Source organism: Erithacus rubecula (genome assembly GCF_903797595.1).
Source record: "Erithacus rubecula genome assembly, chromosome: 12".
NCBI classification, from domain to species: Eukaryota; Metazoa; Chordata; class Aves; order Passeriformes; family Muscicapidae; genus Erithacus; species Erithacus rubecula.
Genome location: NC_136664.1, coordinates 934002 through 954136, shown reverse-complemented (window position 1 = coordinate 954136; position 20135 = coordinate 934002). Strand labels below are relative to the sequence as shown.

General features: G+C 58.0%; 1 protein-coding gene across 2 annotated transcripts; it reads left to right on the top strand.

Annotated features, from left to right (window-relative positions):
• Positions 1 to 88: 88 nt before the first annotated feature.
• Positions 89 to 19586, top strand: TANGO6 (transport and golgi organization 6 homolog). 2 transcript variants are annotated; one of them, XM_079316500.1, is made up of 17 exons: positions 89 to 812; positions 990 to 1106; positions 1828 to 1954; positions 2674 to 2798; positions 3236 to 3398; positions 3884 to 3966; positions 5448 to 5560; positions 6816 to 6992; positions 8447 to 8573; positions 9094 to 9273; positions 11690 to 11824; positions 13014 to 13511; positions 13672 to 13729; positions 15110 to 15262; positions 17509 to 17660; positions 18548 to 18661; positions 19272 to 19586. In XM_079316500.1, exons 1-17 carry the CDS (start codon positions 117 to 119, stop codon positions 19446 to 19448), a joined length of 3195 nt encoding a protein of 1064 aa, XP_079172626.1. In that variant the 5' UTR covers positions 89 to 116; the 3' UTR covers positions 19449 to 19586. The 2 variants fall into 2 exon arrangements, with proteins under 2 accessions (XP_079172626.1, XP_079172627.1); XM_079316501.1 differs by lacking the exon at positions 11690 to 11824.
• The last annotated feature ends 549 nt before the right edge of the window (positions 19587 to 20135 follow it).

Genomic DNA, 20135 nt, shown 5'->3' with positions numbered 1-20135 from the left:
TTTCTCCTCCCATTCCCGACCTCCCCAAGATGGCGGCAAACATGGCGGGCCCTCCCCTCTCGCGCCCTCCCCACCATGGCGGCCGCTGCCGTCCCGCCCCTTCCCGTGCCCTGCCCATGATGGCGGCGCTCACTGACAACACTCCCGACATGGCGGGCGGCGCGCAGGCGGGCCCGGAGCCGGCTCGTGTGGTGGAAGCGCTGGAGCTGCTGCTGGGGCCGCCCAGTGATGGCGACAGCGCTGCCGAGCCGGGCCCGGAGCCCGCCCTGAGCCCGGAGACGCTGCGCAGGAACGCGGCGGCGCTGGAGGAGCGGCTGTCAGGGGCAGCGGGCTGGGCCGCGCTGCGCCAGCTCCGGGCGGCCGTGCTGTCCCGGGCGCCCGCGCTGGCGGCCGGGGCGGCGGGCGCGGAGCCGGGCTGGGCGGCGGCCTGCGGGCTGCTGGCGCTGCTGCTGTGCCTCAAGGAGCGCCTGGCCGCGCTCGCCGCCGCCGCTCCCGCCGCCCCCGCCGCCCCCGGGGCGCCGCCGCCGCCCGGCGCCGACACGCTGAGCGTGGGGCAGGAGCGGGCGGTGCGGCGGGCGCTGCGGGCCGCCGTGGGGCTGGGGCTGCTGCCGCACCTGCCGCCGGGGCTCGGGCCGGCCCCGGGGCTGGGGCCGCCGCCCGCTACCCGCGGGGCCCGGCTGTTCGCCGCCGTGGCCGCGCTGGTCGAGGTGGCCCGGCTGCCGGCCCTGGGCGCCCCGCTGCTCGCCCGGCACCTCCGTCTGCTGCTGTCCGGGCTCTGCGGGCTGGGACACGGCCCCGCCGCCCTGTGCCAGGTCCGTGCGACACTCGTGTCCCCGCTCCCCAGTGGTGGTGTGGGTGTCAGCAGAGCCCCTGCCCGTGCCCCGTGTGACAGAAAGAACGGGAGGCGCGGAGGGCACCGGCACACGGCCGGCACTGGGGTTTAGTGCCCAGCCAGGTGTTGTCAGCAGCCCTGGTGTGTTTCGTTCCAGGGTGTTTCGGAAGCGGAGCGAGCGCAGTGCCGGGAAGCCCTGAGGGATATCCTGGACCGTGTTTATCAGCCGCTGGCGGTGCAGGAGCTGCTCATCCTGCAGGGACAGCCCAAGCAGGTACCCGGCATGGGGCTGTCAGTGTCCGTACCCCCGTGGTTCTTACACTCCGAGGGTGCTGCTCTTCTGGAAATGTTCTTGCACCTTAAAAACCAGTCTCCGAGCGCTGGCAAGGCTGCTGGGTCTGTGCCATTCCAGCCCTGCTGTGCAGGAGAGGAGTGTGGGTGTGTCAGGGACTGTCATCACCACACGTGCCACCTTGGCTTGGCACCCACACCTGCCGTGCCTGGCCAAGCACAGCCTTTGCTCCTCCAAACCTCACCCTTCTCACTCGAGGGATGACACAGGGCACCTGCTGCTCTTTGGGGCTGTTCCAAAGCTTCCTGGGGAGGAGGAGATGAGGAATCTCTTTAAGTGTTGTTTGAGGAAAATTCCCATGGAATAATGCCTTGAATAGAATCATAGAATCCTGGAATGGCTTGGGTTGGAAGGAAATTTAAGGTTCATATCATTCCACCTCCTACCATGGGCAGGGACACTTTCCACTATCCCAGGTCACTCCAAACCCTGTGCAACCTGGCCTTGGACCCTTCAAAAAATGGAATATCACACTAAGCACCTCCTGGCTGACCTGTCATTGATGCCTGATTTGCTTTATGAAGCAGAGATTCAAAACCTGTGTCCTGTGCTGTCTGTCAGAGGATGGGCTGCTTGCCCAGAGGTGGGTTGGCACAGGTGTGTGCAAATGCCCTCCTTACCTGTCTCCTTTGCTCCCTTCCAGAGGCGTGCGGGTGCTGGGGCGGCCCCGGGCTGGCTGCGGCGGCTCTGCGGGCACCTGCTCTCCGAGAGGCTGCTGAGGCCTGGCGGGGTGCAGGCCGTGGTTCGGGGTGTCTTGGAGGGCACAGATGGTGAGTGGGGGGCTCTGGGTCCCAGCATCACAGATTCACAGGTGTCTTGAGTCAGTTAATCCATGACAGGCTCAGAAGAGCAGAGACGCAAGAGCTGGATGTAGGAACTGGCTTGTGTCAGGTTGAGGTGACGTGGTGACACACAGACTTTGCCTCTGACTGTGCTGAGCTCCCAAACTGCTCTAATTTGGGATTTTGAGGGCCACACTGAAAGGCTCCAAGCCCATTTATCCTGTTTGTGCTTTGATGGGGTCACAGCTCGTGTGTGTGCAGAGTGGGGTCAGCCCTGGGGAATGCCCTGTCCCAGTGCCAGTGTGGTGAGAACTATGCTGGGCACTGGGCTGGGAGAGCTGTAGGGACAGTGACACCCATCCCATCTCCTGCTCTTCATGTCCTGCCAGGGGGGGAAGCTGTTGCTCTCCACAAGCTGAATCCCACAGCTTTTAGTGCCAGAATCTTGTCTGGCCAACTCCAATCATCCAAGCACAACCTCTCCCCACCTTTTGGCTCACCCACCTGGCTGTAGGAGTTGTTCCATTATCAGAGCTCTTGCACAGCAATTTTCCCCTTTCTATTCTTAAGTTCAGGTGTGTCCTGAAAGATGCTTGATTTGACAAGAGCAATAAGAGCTCAAAATCCAATTTTTGGCTAGGAACACCTGGCTTCAGCCAGAGCTGGCTATGGGTGAAAGCTGACCTGGATTTCTGCTGCTCTTGTAGGTGGTGCTGGTGCTGAAGCAGCAGCTCTGGACTGGAGGAAATGTGATGCAGTTGGGAAGATCCTGGCTGCCTGCCCACAGCAGTGCCTGTCCCTCCAGGACTACTACAGACAGGTGTGCCCCCAGGTGAGTCCCTGCTCCCCTCTGCTGGGGAATGCAGAGCCAGCTCCCAGCTTGGACAGTGCTGGGGCTGTTCCTTTTGCTTGAGTGTGGCCTAGCTCAAACCAGCACAACGTGGACATGTTTTTATGGCAGTGGGAATTTCCACTCTTGTATTTTCTGTGTTTTATTGAAATGCTGCATGATGTTGTCTGATCACACGAGGTACTTGGCACTGTGCTACACAGAGCTCTGTGTGTAGCTCTTGCTTCCAGCCTTTGGCTCTGGGAGAAGTGCAGGCTCCTGGTTTGAGCCCAGAAAGGTATCCTGTGTGAGTGGGAAGGACACTGGCTCTTCCACACATGGAATGTCATGCCAGCTGCCCAGCAAAGCAGCACATGGTAGCTGTGAGGTGCCAGGAACCCTGTGATGGGATGCTGATCCTTGTTTCTTTGTCCTTGCAGATTCTGGACTTGCTGCACATCCAGGACAAAGTGGCAGCACGGCAGTTCCAGCGTGTGGCCACCACCACACTGCTCACCATGGCCAGGGAGCAGCCCCAGCTGGCAGAGCAGCACCTGCTGCAGCCCCTGCTGGCTCCGCTCCGCCGCTGCTGCCAGGCCGCAGGTACCTGGCCTGGGGAGGGTCTGGATTTGCTCCTCACTGGTTTTTTCATTCCATCTGAATTTTCTCAGCAGCCAGGCTGTGGAGTTGGGACCCAGCTCTCTGTGCTGACCCTGTTAATTTGTCTGGGTACACCATATTTACTCCTACTCAAGTCCAGTTACTGCAGTGTGGGAGCTGAGCAGTTTGTCCCATGCTCCTTGGGAACCTCTCCCAGTCTGACATCCTTGTTCTGGGCTTGCAGATGGAAGCCATTGGTTCCCCACACTGACCAGCAGCTCTCTGGGGAATCATCCATCTTGGACTTGTGGTCTGTGTTGATTTCCATGTGTCCTAGGGGGTTTACAACACTGCAGCACAATTAGTATGGCTAATGAGGGCTGGTCTGTTCTCATGGGAAGTGTTTTTGGGTGCAGGGAATGGTGGGGAAATTCTGCTGGGGGCTCTGGCCTGTTTTGAGGGGCTCACGTCTCTGCCTTTGATTTCAGAGCTGTCACTGGAGGATTTGACAGCAGGGGCTGTGCTGGTGCCAGAGGCAGAGCTGGGCAGCTGTGTGGAAGATGTGCTCAAGGTACTGTGTCTGCTTTGGGTGAGAAAAAGAGCAGGTTTGAGACCTGCTGAGCAGTTCAGTGTGTGTTGGGCCACTCAAACCCAGTGTCTCCTGCAGTCATGCCCAACTGTCTGGTCTTCATCTGCAGGAGTACCCCAGTCTCCACATGGGCTGTGCCAGGGCCTCACCACCCTCACAGGGAAGGATTCTTTCCCAGTATCCCATTTAACACACCCTCTTGCAGTTGCAAGTTATTGCTCCTTGTCCTGTCCCTCCAGGCCCTTGTCCAGCATCCCTCTCCAGCCCTTAGGTACTGTAAAGAGCTCTAAGCTTTCCTTGGAGCACAGATCTTGGTTCTAGCATTTGGGGGTGAGGTCCATCCTTGTGCTTTCTGTGAAGAATGAGGGCTTTCTGTTGAGGTGATTCCTGTGACACCTCCCCTCATAACTCCATTTCCTACCATTCCCACCAGTAACCCCAGTGCCACGCTGCAGGCTCCAGCAGCTTCCTGCTGCATGTTCCAACTCAGAAGGACATCTCCAGTCCAGGAATTCAAATTTCAGAAGCTGGTGACTTGCTTCCTGGCATGCCCTGAGGCAGGCTAAGCTCTTAAATGCTGGGATTGTTGTCAATTTTCCCAGTAATGATCTGTTGTAACTGGCTGGCAGGCAGAGACTGGTCTGGAGGGCTGCTCCCTCCCAGAGCAGTGCTGGGGGGGGGTTGGGGTGGGTCCCTCCTTAATGGCAAAACACTGAGGGCCTGACAGCAGCCAGATTAGTGAGGGGACCCCAGGTTTGGGGGAGTTTCTTGCCTAGCAAGTGTCATTTGATGCTTAGTGAGAAACCATCCTTGGGGCTTCATTGGGAGGCTTTGTGTACACAAGGATCTGGGGAGGAGGAATGGCTCCGTGGGGATTAGCACAGGGAAACAGGTCTGTGTGCAGCAGTGGAGCAGGGCAGGGCTCCTGGGGACATTTCTGAGCCCCTTGGGAGGGTCCTGGATGAGGTGGGGGAGAGGAGCAGGGCTCTGCAGTCACCCCCAAGTCCCTGCAAACCCCCCAAGAGCCTCTACAACATCCCCAGAACCCCTGCAATACCCTCTGGGCAGCAACAACATTCCCAGAGCCTCTGCAGTCCCCCAGAGCCTGAGCAGCCCAGTGCCTCAGCTCAGCACCCTCTAGTCCAGCTGCCCTGCTAGTGACTGATCTCTGTGTTTGGGATTTACAGGCAGGACCTTACTCCTAAGCAGCAGACTTCCCAAATAGCTGGCTGCAACCTTCCTGTAGCTTGGAGCCCTGCTGTGGTTAAACAAATTCTTGGAGAAAGATGGTGCTGAAGGCAGGTTTTAATAGGGACTGTGGCATAATGAGGGAAGGCAGCCTCCAGACTGAAGGAAGAGGCTGAGAACCTTCCACCATCATCCCTGTAGCTGCCCTGTGTTCCTGAATCCCCTCTGGCCCACGCAGGTGTTTGACTCCCCTCCCTGTGCCCTTCTCTCTGTAGGTGTATGTGGTTGGGAATGACAGCTCGAGCCTGCTGCTGGGATCCTTGCAGTCAGTCCTGGGAGTGGTTTTTTCCCTCTATTCCTTCGCCAAGCAGAATGTGTCATACTTACGGTAAGGGAGGATTTGTACTCAGCTTCTGCTGGGGTTTCATCTGCTCACCTCCAACAGCCTCACTCAGGGCACAGGCAGGAGCAGAGATCCATCTTCTCATCCCAGAGCACTCTCATTCCAAGCAGGAATAACCACAGGCAGGGCACACCACCTCACTGGCAGCCCTTGCCTGAGGAAGCCATTCTGATGTTAGTTTTTGTCTTCCCTGAAGCCAGAATGTTCTGTGGAGAGGTGAACATGCCCTTGGGAGCACAGGGTGGCTCTGCCTGGAGCAGGGATTGTGGTTGTCCATGGATGGAGGCATTGATGCTGGAAACTGAATGAAGGGATCTACAAATAGCATAAAAACTGGAGAAACAGTTTAAGCACTGCCTGTTGGAAGTACAGGATCATTCTGCAATCTGGGATCACTCTCCTCTGGTACAGTCAGGATTTGCCTCCTGGCAGATGATCCCCCACACCATGCCCAGCTCTCCATGACTGGTGTACAGTGGGAAGCACCACATCCCAGTCGTGGCAGGGACAGGGGGGACCAGGTGCTGGTTGTCCTCTCTCCTTGCTCCTCCCAGGCTTTTCCTGGAGTTTTTTAGCCTGATAAAAACACTCCTGGTGGGGTTACACAGTGATCCTGGCGTGTGGAGGCTTTCCCCAAAAGGTGTGTGTAGACACAGGCTCTGCTGTTACTGAGGGCCTCATTAATCACTTCAAAGAGCAGAGAGTGCTGTGACAAGCTGCTGGAACGTGCCAAGTTCACACTGCTGCTGGGCCAGCAGTGGCTGCTTCCTTTGCTAAGGAACTTGGCAGGGATGAGTGCACCCATAGCTGCCTGGAAGTGTTCAGGTTTCCAGACCCCTGGCACAGCCCAGTGAGGCTGCTTCACCTCATTAACCTGCTTCTTTCCTTGGCAGGGCTCCCTGTGGCACCTCAGTGCTCCCATTTCCTTCCTGCTCTGCCTTGGCACTGCCACCAGCCCTTGTCACCTCGGCGTGAGGCACAGGCAGGGCGTGCCAGGGGTGTTCACAGTGTTTTCTTGCCAGCCTGAAGTGTGGAGGAACCCAGATCCTTCCATCTGGGAATGCCAGAAGGGCAGGATGTGCTGCTGATCCTCTTAGAAGCAGGCACAAATGCTTTCAGCTGCCGGAGCCAGGAGCTGGAGCATCCCAAAGAGAGCCTGTGGCTGCTCTGGAGCACTCCAGAGTGTGTGCAGGGAAGGTGCAGGGGGCAGAGTGACCACTGGCTCCTTTCTCCTTGACAGCTCCCCGTGCCAGGACATCCTGCTGTGGTTCCTGGAGAAGGCAGAGAGGGAGCAGTCCCTGGCTGTGCTGGAAGGCCTGGCCAGGCTCAGCAGCCACGTGCCCACCCTGCACCCCCAGTGCCAGCTCCGAGTGGGCAGCGAGGGCGGTGCTGCCATCGTCGTGGGGGAACCCAGCAGGTGAGTGCAGGGGGACAGTGCCCTGGTCACTGAGCACCCAGGGCTTTCCATGGAAGCCAGAGAGCCTGGGTGAGCAGGGGGCTGCCAGTGCCATCCACAGAGTCTCATCCCCTGGAGCTCAGGCAGGTGACACTTCCACACAGCCCACAGAGCCAACACAGCCCCCAGGTTTCCTGGGCATGGTGCAGAGCTCTGACTTCCAGCCCCAAAAAGTGTCACACTCCACCTGAGCATTGTGTGAGCACCCTACCTGCTTTTCCTGGCTCCTGAGCCCTGCCAGCCCAGTGTCTGGGAATGGGATACTCATTTTCAGTCTCAACACCCCTAAATTCAGCTTCCAGCCTGCAGCCTGAGCCTGTCTGGTGTCACAGTGAGCAGAGTCCCTCGGGCACAGGTGGCACAGTCACAGCACAGGCTGTGGCAGTGCCAGCATTGCAGAGCAGCCACGGAGCTCCTCTGGTGTGGGCAGATGGTCTCTAAGTAGAGGCAGAGCTGGCCATGCTGGGAATTAACTGCAGCCTTTAGTCTCCAGCCATGCAGGCCAGGATGTCCAGCAGCAGGAGGCTGGGTTTAAGGAGAGGGGCTGTGGCCTGGCACAAGGGCCCAGGGCAGCTCTGGGGGGCAGGCAGAGGCACAGCTGTGCCCAGGGGTGTGCTGGGAGCACCTGCTGCAAAATCCCCACAAATGCATTTGGTTTGGCTTCTTTTCAAGCTGTTCCTGACCTGAGTTAGAATTACAGGCTGGTTTGGGTTGGAAAAGACCTTAAAGCTCTGAAGTTCCACCCTCTGCCTGGGCAGGGACACCTTCCACTATCCCAGGTTGCTCCAAGTCCTATACAAGCTGGCCTTGGGCACTTCCAAGGATGGGGCAGCCACAGGTTCTCTGGGCACCCTGTGCCAGGGCTTTCCACCCTAACAGGGAAGAATTCCTTCCCATTATTCCATCTAACCCACCTCTGGTCAGTAGGAAGGCATCCCCTCTTTTCCTATCACCCTACACCCTTCAGTCTTCCCTCTTCAGCTTATAAACTTTAAAAAGTTATAAAGTTTTATAAACTCTCTTTAGGTACTGGAAGGTCAGAACTAGCAGCAGCTCTGCCTTACTTAAACTGGGACTACTTTAAACTTGTTCCATACTGGCCCTGGCTCTGGCCATGCCTCTGCTGCCACAGCTCTGACCACTGCCTAACTTAGCCAGCACTAATCCTGTTATTTATGGGCTGGATTAAATGTATGTTTTGGGCTCATGGTTTCTGTTAATTGAGTGCAGGTTAGTTAATAAGCAGAGCCCAAATGACCTGGGCAATGTTTGGCTCAGCTGCCTCCAGGCTCTGCTGGGAAGTGCTGGGAAGGAAGGCTTCCAGGGAAATGCAGACTGGGATTTCACCATGCCCTGGAATCTGGGGGTGAGGGGGTTCTGGGTGTGTTTGTGTTGGTGATAGAGACCTGTTCCAGTGATGAAGATGAGGCCCTGTACCAGAAGATCTCCTTGGAGCAGTGCCAAGTGGAGAGCTTGGTGGAGCTCCTGTCCCACTGCCAGAAGAGTGGTCTGGCTGGAGACTTCTTCATCCATTGCCTGAAGGTCAGAGCAGCCAGTCCCTGCTTGGGACATACCTGTGGAAGGGGGTTCCCTGGACAAGCAGAAGGCAGAAGAGGGATCACCCCCCTGTGTGTCCTGGGGTGTGGAATGTGCTGGAACAGCCCTGTGTCCTGGGTGGGAAGCCAAGGGGTGGGAGCAGCCCCATCCCTGAAAGAGTTAACCCTCATCTTCCCCTGGGCTGTTTTAACAACAGGAGCATGTCTGAAGTGTGTTGGAGGCTGGGAATAATCCCTGTTGCTTCCTTGGCTGTAGAAGAGGGGCCCCATACCTGCTCCCTTTGATCTCACTTGGAGCCCCCCACAGTTCCCTCCAGGCCTGGGTTGGACTGGGATTTTGTGCCCCAGCCTATAGTCACAGGAGGGGATGGGGATGGGACACCCAGGAGCTGTGGACAGCTCTCACAAACCTTCATCTCCCAGCTGGAAGGTGCTGGAGGTGTGAGGAATCATCTGGCCCTCCTGGCACTGGGTTTAACTCCGTGCCTGCTCTCCCTTCCCGGCAGGAGCTGACTCAGGTGGCTGCAGAGGATGAGGCAGCTCCAGGCCCAGCTGTGGAGCCTGGAGGGAGTTTGCTGGAGCTGGAGCAGTCCCAGGCCAGGCAGGGGAGGAAGGTGCTGGTGCTGCAGCTCGTGGCCGCGCTGTGCGAGGGCGTCTCCGACACCGTGTTCACTGACATTGTGCAGGTTGGTCCTGGCAAAGCCCGGGGGGATCAGCTCCACTCTTCAGGAGCAAAGGCTGAAGGAGTTGGGATTGCCCAGTTGGGAGGAGAAGGGTCCAGAGGGACCTTTAGAGAGACTTCAGTGCCTAAAGGAGCTCCAAGAGAGCTGGAGAGGGACTTTGTACAAGGACCTGTACAAGGGAATGGCTTCCCCTGACAGAGGGCAGGGTTAGAAGGGATACAGGGAGAAATTCCTCCCTGTGAGGGTGGTGAGGCCCTGGCACAGGGTGCCCAGAGAATCTGGTTGTGCCATCCCTGGAAGTGCCCAAGGCCATGTTGGATGGGAGCAACTTGGTTGGCATAACTGTGTTCTTACACTCATGAATGGGCAGTGCCAAATTTATTAAATATTGTGATTTCAAAGGTCACTTTGGCCCCTTGACCCTGCTCCCAAATAGAATTGTTAAAAGCCTTTCCCCCTGAGCCTGTCCTGGATGGGGTCAGCTGTGCCAGGCAGGAAGGCAGCTGGAAACTGAGGGCAGCATGGCATTCCCTTCTGGATCCCCTGCAGATCCCCTGCAGATCTGGTGGCTTTTAACTTCCTCATCCTGTTTTTTACTGCTGTTTTTCCCCCAGTGCCCCAGCCATGCCAGCTCCCCGTGCTCAGGCAGGTTTCCTCACGTTTCCTTTGGGACAAAGGAGCCTTTGTGTGCTCAGCAGCAGGGGGGACACAGCCAGCAGTGCTTTGTCCCCACCTGCCTCCCCATCACACCCACCCACTGGGCCAGAGAGCCAGGCTGGGAAATGGGGAAGGGTTTTGCCAGGTTTCAGGGTCCAGCCAGGAGTCTGGGATAAAAACCCACCACCAAAGAAATCCAGACAAAAAATCCATTATCCTCCTGCCTGGGGTTGTGTTTCAGGGAGGCCCTGGGCTGGGACAGGGACAGGCTTTGAGCAGGTTCTGCAGTGTGGGGTTCCCTGGGGCATTTGGGGGGCCCTAAGGGGTGGGAGCAAGGGGGATCCATCCTTCCTAAACTGGAGCCCAGGAGCAGCAGCTGCTGTGGCCCCCCCCAGCTGCACATTTATTTTATTTACATACTCTGCTCCATCACCAAGGTCAACTTGATTTCCTCTCTGCACCAAGGATTCTCTCCTCCTGCCTGAGACACAACTGTGCCCCAGTGGTTTATTTTTCAATTTTTTTCCTCCCACTTTAAAATGTTTTTTTTCCTAGGTTATTTTTTCAATTTTTCTCAATTGCAATCTACTGTTACTTATTCACAAATTTTCTTTTTTTTTTAATATTAAATATAACTTCAACCCCTCCAGCTTGAGTGTCACTGTGTTGTGAGAGCAAATATTCTAATTTTTTTTACTTACTTGCTATTTGATGGAATTTCTTCTCTGGAATAATTATCCCAGCAGGTACCTGAGCCTTTTATGCAGCCTTTTCCAAAGCCTTTTTGCACAGCCTCCCTCCTTGCTCGAGGGATGTGCTTAAGGAATCTGGCAGCAGAGGAGGAAATGCTGCAGTGCCCTGGGGGTGGAAGTTTGGAATTTGGTGCAATAGGTCCTTGCTGCCCTCATACTTTGTTTTCTGAAATAGGAACACAATAGTTCCTCCTCTTTTGCAACACACCTGTTGGGTGACCCTGATCCAAACCCGTCCCAGGCTTGTCTGGGAGAAGATAAGGCATGGGGAACATCAACTCCCTAATTTCAAGATCTGTTAGGAAGGCAGAAAACCTGTGGGATCAAAGGTGTTGGTGCCAAGTGTGGAGAAGGCCAATGCCAGCCAAGCAGGATCGTTACATGTGCAATAAAAATATTGTGGGAAAAATCACAGAGTGAGTGAGAACACAGAAACTGTCTCAGCTGGAGTGTCAGCTGTGCAGGATAAGGGAGAGGCTGGTGTGGGGAATTGTGGACAGGGGCTGGAGCTCCTTGGCTCTGGAATTTCAAAGCCTTCACCTTGGGCTATTCCATGCAAACCTACCTTAACTTCCATTTGGAATTATCCCAGGTAACTGGGATGGCAATTTGTGGATCCAGGCAGGAGGCACAGATGGAGCTGGGATCCCTCTGTTCCTCCAGTCCCGTGGGGGCTTCTGCTGCTGAGAGACCCCACCAGTTTAAGCATCACCTTGTCCCAGCAGTGGCCATGACTTGGCTGAGCCCACAGTGGGATTGGGGTGGTGGCAGCAGGAGGGAAATGGGAAGGATTTCACAGAATTAGAAAGGGATCACTGAGTCCAACTCCTGACCCTGCACAGACACCCCAACAATCCACCCTGTGCATCCCTGAGAGCGCTGCCAAACCCTCCGTGGATTAGTGTGGAGTTGTGCTGGAGACAGTGGGATGGGGGCACTGGGCTGGGCACAGGAGCTGCAGGGGAGGTGCTTTGGGGTGTCCCTGCTGCTGATGGCTGTTCCCTTGGCAGGTGCAGCAGTTCCTGGAGGCCGTGCTGCAGAGGGCCTGTGCCCACCCTGCGCGCGGGGCCGGCGCGGCCGCCGAGGCGCAGACGCTCGCCATGGCCATGGGGCTGGTGGCCGCCGTGCTGGGAGGGGCCCTGCAGGTGAGGGGCAAAGGTGGGGCTCAGGTGGGTGTGGGGTGCATGTGTGAGGTGCTGTGCCACAGCTGGATGCCCTGGCTCGGGGTCCCTGCTCAGTCACAGCCTCTAAATAGATACATAATTTTTTTCCTTGGGGCAGTGTCAGGATGCTGACCAAGGATTCAATCCGAGCAGGGCACCCCCAAGAGCCCAAGTAACTAATTTATAATCTCTCCCAAAAAGGCACTGATAGGGCAGTGCAATCAAACACCAGCACTACACCCTCTGCATCCCCACAGGGTCACAGACTCTGGCTGCAGATCATTGTGAATTTCCATATGGGCTGTACCCTTGAAAATCCCCTTATATTTTTATATTTACATTTTATACATATTTATGTTGTTATTTTTATCTCTCAGGTACCTTGTAATACCTATATATATATATATGAGCTCTGTGTCACTCAGTGGAGCTGCCGTGGGGAGCAGTGGCACATCCATTATGTGCTGCCATCACTGAGCTGCTGGGGTTGCTTCATCCCTGGATTTGCCCTAAGGAAAATTGAGCTGTTAACATAAAAAGATCATTTATTGTCTCTTATTGCTAAATTTCTAACAGTGGGAAAATAACTGTGATTGAAGAGAAGTTAAAGCCATAGTCTTGTGGCAATGGGTCCCTCCCAGGCAAGCTCCTGCTCCCACTTTTGCATTAATGGGAGTGACATAATTTGGAAAATAGAATGTGAAAGGTTTTGGAAGCAGCTACAGAACTGCTTGAGTTTCAGCAGGCAAGAGGTTTTATGCAATCATCCAAAATCTCTGCTAAAGCACCCTTTTTTGGGCCTCACATCTCAGATTTTAGCAGTTAAATCCAGGTTAGGGCAGGAGCTTCTCCAGCTCAGGACAGGTCATGGCTGCTGTGCTGGGAGCGTCCTTCCAGGCAGGACTGATGGCAAATCTGGCACAGTGCTGGTGGGGGGCATATCTGTCCCTGGCTTGGTCCCCATACCCAGACACTGTTATTCTTCAGGTTCAAGTGCTTCCCACCTTCTCCCATGGCTGCTGCCAGGGCTGGGGTTGGCACTGGGCCGAGAGGAGCTCGTGGTGGCCAGGGCTGAGCTCAGGAGCTGGGGATGGGGCTCTCACCCCCATGCCCATCCCAGTGGGTGATCCCTCACTCTGTTTGTGCCAGCGCTGCTCTCCTCCCTCCACAGCTCAAATCCAGTGATTTTGTGGTGCTGAAGAGGCTGGTGCCATTGCTGGAGGAGCTGTCCCACACCTACCCCGACCCCCTGACCCAGGAGCTGGCCTCGGACCTGCGCATCGCCATCTGCACGCACGGCGCCTGCTCGCCCAGCACGCTGGGCACTGCTGCCAGCAGCCTGCTGGGCAGGAGGCCTGGCATGGCAGCACAGAGCCCTGCTGACCCCCCTGGCACAGCCCCCAGCCCCGCAGCACCACGGCACAGCCACGGCAGCCCCTCGGCTCGCGGGGACAGGAGCGGAGGGCAGAGCACGTGCCCTGAGCCCAGTGCTCCCGGTGCCTCTGCAGCCCCGTGTGGTGACAGCCTGGCCCCAGCCGGGCTCCAGGAGCTGCTGCTGTCAGCCTACGACCCCCAGCCCCCCAGCCGGGCAGCTGCCCTGCGCCAGCTCACCAGCCTGGTCACCCAGCGGCACCCAGAGGCACTGCGGCTTCAGGAGAAGCTGCTGCAGGTACCAGGCTCTGCTGGGGTCCCTGTCCCTTGCCTTGGTCCCTGCTCCTGCTGGGTCCCCTGCCAGCAGAGCTGGTGCTGAATGTGCCATCGAGGTGGTCACAATTGTTGGAGCCCAGCCCAGGATCACTGCTGATGGCACTTTCCTTCCTTCCCTCCAGGTGTTTCTGGAGAATGTGCAGCACGAGGATGCCTTTGTCTACCTCTCAGCCATCCAAGGTGAGCAGTACCTGTCGGGGCAAGTGCCAGCACTTTGTCAGGAAAGCTTTTGTGCTGTGGGGACTCTGAGCACTGGGGGTGAAGAGCAGGAGAGCCATGGCCAGGCTGAGGGCTTGGCATCTTCTGCCCTCCCAGATTGTGGCTGTGTGCTGTTCCATCAAGCCTCGGGCCACATGTGAGCTCAATGCTGAGTTCCTGAAGCTGGAGACTTCATCTCCTAGTTATTCTTACTCCCTGGAGCTGGTCTGTGCCAAGTGCTTGGCACCCACAGAGGGCTCTGCTCAGCTGAGCCTGGCAGAGGAGCAGGACCAGGGGGACCCACTGGTGCTCTCTCTGCCAAGGTGGCAACTCCTGAGTACTCACACCCTTTCCCAGGAAACCCTCAGGTCAGTGCTTGCTCCAGCACGCTCAGCACATCCCCACCAGGCTGGGATCTGCAGGCAGGTGCTTCCCCCCAGGTGACATGTGTGTCTGGTGTGGCAATGGATGGTCACACTCCCCTGGGTTCCATGGAAGGGACCATTCATTCCCTTGTGTGCCATTCATTCCCTTGTGTGCCATTCGCTCCCTTGTCCCACGGCAATGCTGGCACTGCTGCTGTGGGTTGGTAACCTTTGGCAGCAGCTGGGAGGGAGTTGATGCTGCGCTTCCCGCTGCCTGTACGGTCTTGAGAGGGACGGGTCTGTCCTTGCCCGCGGCTGGAGCACAAAGGCTGCGGCGTCCCGGTGATTAATGCGCCGCTGCAGCTGCTGCACGTTTGGCAGATGAACCCTGCTGCGGTTCCTCGCAGAGCAGCGCACCCGCCCGTGGCTGCGGCACCTGTGCCCTGCTGAGCTGGGCCCAGCACAGGGCTGGCACATGGGCCACACATCCCACTTGCTCCCTGTCACTGGGGTGGGGCTGAGCCCGTGGTTGTGGCACTGCTGGGTTCGTGGAGCCAGACTGCAGTGATGTATTCCTGGTGGTGTGATTCCTGATCACAGCTGGAATCCTGGGGTTGGGTTTGGGCTCCTCATGACAAGACAGTCGCTGTGGGGCTGGAGTGTGTTCAAGGGAGGGCATTGGAGCTGGAGAAGGGTCTGATCCCTGCATCTGGGATCTGATCTTTCATCAGGGAGATGCAGCAGGCATGCAGCATGCACTGGCTCCTGCTCCCAGTCTGGGCCAGGCAAATCTGGCAGGGACATAGACACACTGGCACAATGTGCTGATGGCCAAGAGCTGGGAGCAGTGACCAGACTCTGTGCCCAAGCATTGGCTGCAGTGTTCAGCTTCCCTCAGTGCATCAAGTCCCCGCTGGGTCAAAGGGCATCACCCAGCAGCAGCAAGCTAAACTGCCAACTGCTAAATTACTGATTTTCCAGATTTTCTCCCCTTCAGGCATCTCCCTGCTCTCCAGTGAGTATCCAGAGCGGATTCTGCCCGTTCTGCTGGCACAGTACAAGTGCCCAGCACAAGGCACAGAGGATGCCATGGCTGCTGCCACCAGGATGAAGCTGGGGGAGGTGCTGATGCGTGTCACCCGGGCACTGGGTGAGTCCATGGCCGTGGGCATGGCACTGCCCGCTGCCAGCAGCCACAGCACTGCCCAGCCTCACCATTACCAGGGGAGAGCCCACAGGGGACTGTTGTTGTCAGAAGGTGGAAAGGGTCCAAAAACTGAAGAGGAGCTGGCTGGGGTTTGCCAGCAGCAGGAGCAGGGTGATGGGTCCTGCCAGCAGCCCACCATCCCCTCGGTTGGCAGCACCAGGCTTGGAGGCTGCCGGGAAGCGCCTGGACACGCCGGGCTGAGAGGGAGAAGCTGGATGAGGCCTTTCCGGCATCTGCTGTTGGGACATGTCCTAAAATGCCTTGTCTGACTCTGTGCAAGAGGCCTGGCCAGTGGGAGCACACAGCTGGAGCTGTGCTTGGCCAGGGAGGTGGCAGCCAGTGTCCTCAGTGCTGGGGCAGCCAGGCAGAGTTCCCTGGTCACGGGGTGGGTGCTGTGTGCCTTGTCTGGGGATGCCCAAAGAGCCAGGACCCCCTGAACCCAGGACTGTGACTCTCCTGTGCCCTGTGCCACCAGTAGCATCCCTGTGCTCTGCCAGCTGTGCCATCCCATCAGTGCCACGCTGTGCCACCATCCATCCTCGCTGCTGGCATGAGGACAGGGCATCCCACTGTGTCCTGTGGGGTTCCACCGATCAGCTCAGAGCCCCTCAGTCCTGTACATCCCTGGGCAATGTCTGTGTGTCCAGCCCAGTGCAGGTTTGCCCTGGGGATGGTGGCAGTGGGTTTGCCCTGGGGATGGTGGCAGCAGGTTTGCCCCGGGGGTGGTGGCAGCTGGTTTGCCCCGGGGATGGTGGCAGCGGGTTTGCCCTGGGGATGGTGGCAGCTGGTTTTCCCTGGGGATGGTGGCAGCGGGTTTGCCCCGGGGGTGGTGGCAGCTGGTTTGCCCTGGGGATGGTGGCAGTGGGTTTGCCCTTGGGATGGTGGCAGCTGGTTTTCCCTGGGGATGGTGGCAGCGGGTTTGCCCCGGGGGTGGTGGCAGCTGGTTTGCCCCGGGGGTGGTGGCAGCGGGTTTGCCCTGGGGATGGTGGCAGCAGGTTTGCCCCGGGGGTGGTGGCAGCTGGTTTGCCCCGGGGGTGGTGGCAGCAGGTTTGCCCTGGGGATGGTGGCACACTCTCCACCGTGCTCTCCCCGCTCGCTGGGCAGCTGCTCTGGCGCGTCCCGGCTCGCCGGTGTATTTATAGAACAAATTGCACCAAGTTGTTTCTGTTGCAAAGCTTCAGCATCTGAGAGTGACGATTTACACAGCACTTCCAGGATGGCTCCACAGCTCTTTGTGATTCTGAGCTCTCCTGCTCTGCCAAGAGACTGTCATGCCTTCCTCCTGCCCTGTGCCCATCCCTGTTTTCTGTCCCACTGGAGCAGCTTTCCCTATCTAGGAGGGGAAAGGAAGTGTTGCACACTCCTTCTGTAGTCATCTGGCACAGAGGCTGGTGCACTGCTGGCTTTGGAGGGGATCCCACTGAGATCACCCTGTGCTGCTCATAATGCTGTAATTCCAAGTCCTGGGATGCAGGCACAGAGCATGATAGGTTTTCAGCAAGTCCTTGGCATCACAGTGCTCCCCCACCCTGTGCCAGCCCCCAGCCCTGAGCACCCATGTGCAGGGTGATGAGGACCTTCCATTGCCCACAGAATCATTCCTGTCTCCACACCCTGGGGCATGCCAAGGCATCCATCCCACTGCCTCCATCTGCTGCAGGACACCATTGTCTGAGGAGCTTCCAGGGCCTGAGAGAGCTGGAAAAACATAGAACTCACAGGCCAGCTGGCCTTCTGGAGCTTTCTTTCCACCCCTCAAGGCCCTGCCCACACCATGGGCCACAAAGCTGCTCAGCTCCTGTGGGATGACCACACTCTTGGGATGGTTGTGGTTGCTGAGCACAGGCCTGAGCTCTCATTAGCAGCTCACACGTCCATAGCACCTCTGTGTGTTAATTGGGGCAGGGGATTGGGTCTGGATGATGTGGTAATTTGAGATTCACACTTGGTGTGTTTGCAGGACCATGAGTAACCCCATGGGAAGGCTGGAATGTGCCAAAGAGCCCCAAGGTCTGTGCCACTGGCCGTGTGCTGAGGGGCACAAGCCACACTCCAGATGTTGCATCCAGCTGTTCAGTGGTTTTGCAAGGCAGATGCCCAACCCTTCTGTTCCCAAAGGAGCCAGGGCTTTGGCGGGAAGGGTGGGGCCTCTCCATGCTGGTGACACAGGGCTCTGCTGTCCCTTGCAGGGGACATGGTGTTCCAGCACCGGGAGCCGCTGATCCGAGCCTTCCTGCGGGGAGCCCGCGATCCCGACAGTGCCCTCAGGGCCAGCAGCCTCTCCAACCTGGGCGAGCTCTGCCAGCACCTCGGCTTCCAGCTGGGATCCATCATCCAGGAGGTACCAGCTCCATCCTTCCCTGACCCTGCCTGGGGAGCACGGCCTCTCCTTAACGAGTGCATTTGTTAGCACATGGTTGAGCTGCTGAAGAGATGGAAATGAGACATTTCCATATGGAAACGGGGCATTTCCATAAAGGACATGAGTGATAATTGCTGATATTGTGGACTGTAAAAGTCATGGGGCCTGAAGCAAACACTAGGGAGGTTCTAGCAGTGATTTTTAGGTGCCTTCTCCACCCATGGCAGCCACTGCCAGAGGAGACCTGGGGGCACAAGTGGTGCCTGCCAGAGACACCTCCCGCTTAATGACACCTTGTTACCCTCCCGTTATCTTAATTATCATTATCAGTATCATCAGTATCACGGATCTGGCCCTGGCCCGCCCTGGCTGCAGGCTGTGGGTGAGATACAGCTTTGGGAGCTGCTGGGGATCCCAGTGGGGTGACCCTGACTCCCAGGGGCCCTGCAGCCGATGGGTCTGAGCCCCACAGGAGCCAGAGCTTCACCCCCCGGAGCTCCTGGAGTGAGACACCCTGGATTTGGCCCTCGGGCTGCTCCCCGGGTTCCCGCTCGGATCCCGGCAGTTGATGTGGTGCCAGTGAGCCACACGCTGCTATTTTGGGAAGGTGCGAGCTCTGCTAATTCTCCCGGCTGTCACTGCCGGGATTTAATTAGATTCCTTTGGCTCTGCCTGATTTTCATACAGACTGTTACACAGCATCCATGTGGCCTGGCCCTGGTGGGAGCTGCTCGGAGTCTGCACCCCACAGGGCACAGGGGTCCCATCGTCATTCCTGGGACATCCCCTGCACCTTAGTGGCTGCTCCAATGGGATCCCCTGCATCTCTCAGTCCTTGATGATGTCCCCCTGCCCTGTCCCCACAGGTCACCTGCTGTGTGACGGCCATAGCTCGGACAGACCCCGAGGCTGAAGTGCGAAGAGCCGCTGTGCACGTGGTGGTGCTGCTGCTGCGGGGGCTGAGTGAGAAGGTCACTGAGGTGGGTCACCCTCTGCTTGTCCCTGGGGCAGGGACAGCCCCCAGGGGGTTCCTGGGCACCCCTTGGGGAGAACCCCTGCTCTTTAGGGGCTGCAGGGCTCATTGCCAAGCAGCTTCCAGGGAAAGTCTCAAGGGACTGAGATGCTCAGTTTGGACATCCCCCACTAAAGGGTTCCCTCAACAGATCCTGGGGAAAGGGGGCTTTGTGGGGGTGTCCCTGTGAGCTGCTGGGCTGTGCCACGGGCAGTGCCAGCTGTTTGGAGCTGTGGGAGAGTTGTTCATCGCTGATTTGACTTGGAAATGCCCAGTCTTTCCACCACTGTGGCCTCCCTCCGCAGTTCCCAGTAACAAGCGTGTTGGGACTCAGCTCCCGTGGAGGAAACAGCCAATTCCCCACGGGAATCCCCGCAGCCGGGATCCCGGCATGCCCTGCCGCCCCTGTGCTGAAGGATCACCACAACGTGGGGAAACTGAGTCCCGGGGGTCCGATGCCGCGGCGCCGCGGGATCCGGGGGAAGGGGCAGCCCCGCGCTGCCGGGGCTCGCCCGGGGGCGGGGGCGGGGGCGCTGCGGGCGGGGCTCGGCGGTGCTGAGGCTGCCCTGCCGTGCCAGGTGCTGCAGGACGTGCTGCGGGACCTGTACCGCCTGCTGAAGCGCGTGGTGACGGCCGAGAGCGACGCCGCCACCGTGCTGCAGGCGCAGCTGGCGCTGGAGGAGCTGGACACGGCCGTGAGGAGCGCCCTGTTCCCCCCGCAGACGCTGCAGAAGAAGATCGTGGTGCTGCCGTAGTGGGGCTGAGCCCGTGGAAATGGACTGGTCCTGCTCCCCGAGGAAAGGGCTCGCTGTGCCCCCCAGGATGCTGCTGGCAGCGTGGGACTGGGGGAACCTCGCTGGGACGAGGTGTGGGATTAAACAGAGAAATGCTCAGCCCTGTGTCTGTGATGTCTGTGGGGCCACATGAAGTTCATGGGTGCCATCATGGTCTGGTTTCAAACCCTGTGTCCTGTGGAAGGGTGGGCATCATTCCCAGGGTGAGCCCTGAGTTGGGTAAGCAGCTGGCAGGGCCACTGCTTCAGGCTCCCTTTGGTTAGGCAGCACCAAATACGTGTTTGTCCCCAAGGGGAGTCAGGAGGGAGGGGGGCTCTGCTGCTGCATCTCCAGAGTGAAATTCCATTACCCCTGCTTGGTGCTATATTCACACCACAAGGATGCTGAAGGGTCTGGGAGCTCTTTCACCACAGGGTCTGAGGATGAGCCCCTCTGGTGTGGCAGCAAGAGCTCCCCCATGCTGAGGAGGGGCTGAGAGACCCTACAGGGTACCTGGCTGGAGCCACCACTTGCCATCATGTGCTCAGGGATACCCCAACATCAGAGTCACCTCCTCCCAAAAGGCAGGAGTGCTGCAGCACCATGGGCTGCACTGGGAGCTGCTGCACACCCACAGTGTGGGGGGAGCAGAGTCCTCAGGGACACAGC

Coding starts and splice junctions, on each gene's coding strand:
- TANGO6 (XM_079316500.1), top strand. CDS start 117: ATGATGGCGGCGCTCACTGACAACACTCCCGACATGGCGGGCGGCGCG. Junction 6,993..8,446: donor GTCGTGGGGGAACCCAGCAG/GTGAGTGCAGGG, acceptor GACCTGTTCCAG/TGATGAAGATGAGGCCCTGT. Junction 18,662..19,271: donor TGAGTGAGAAGGTCACTGAG/GTGGGTCACCCT, acceptor CTGCCGTGCCAG/GTGCTGCAGGACGTGCTGCG.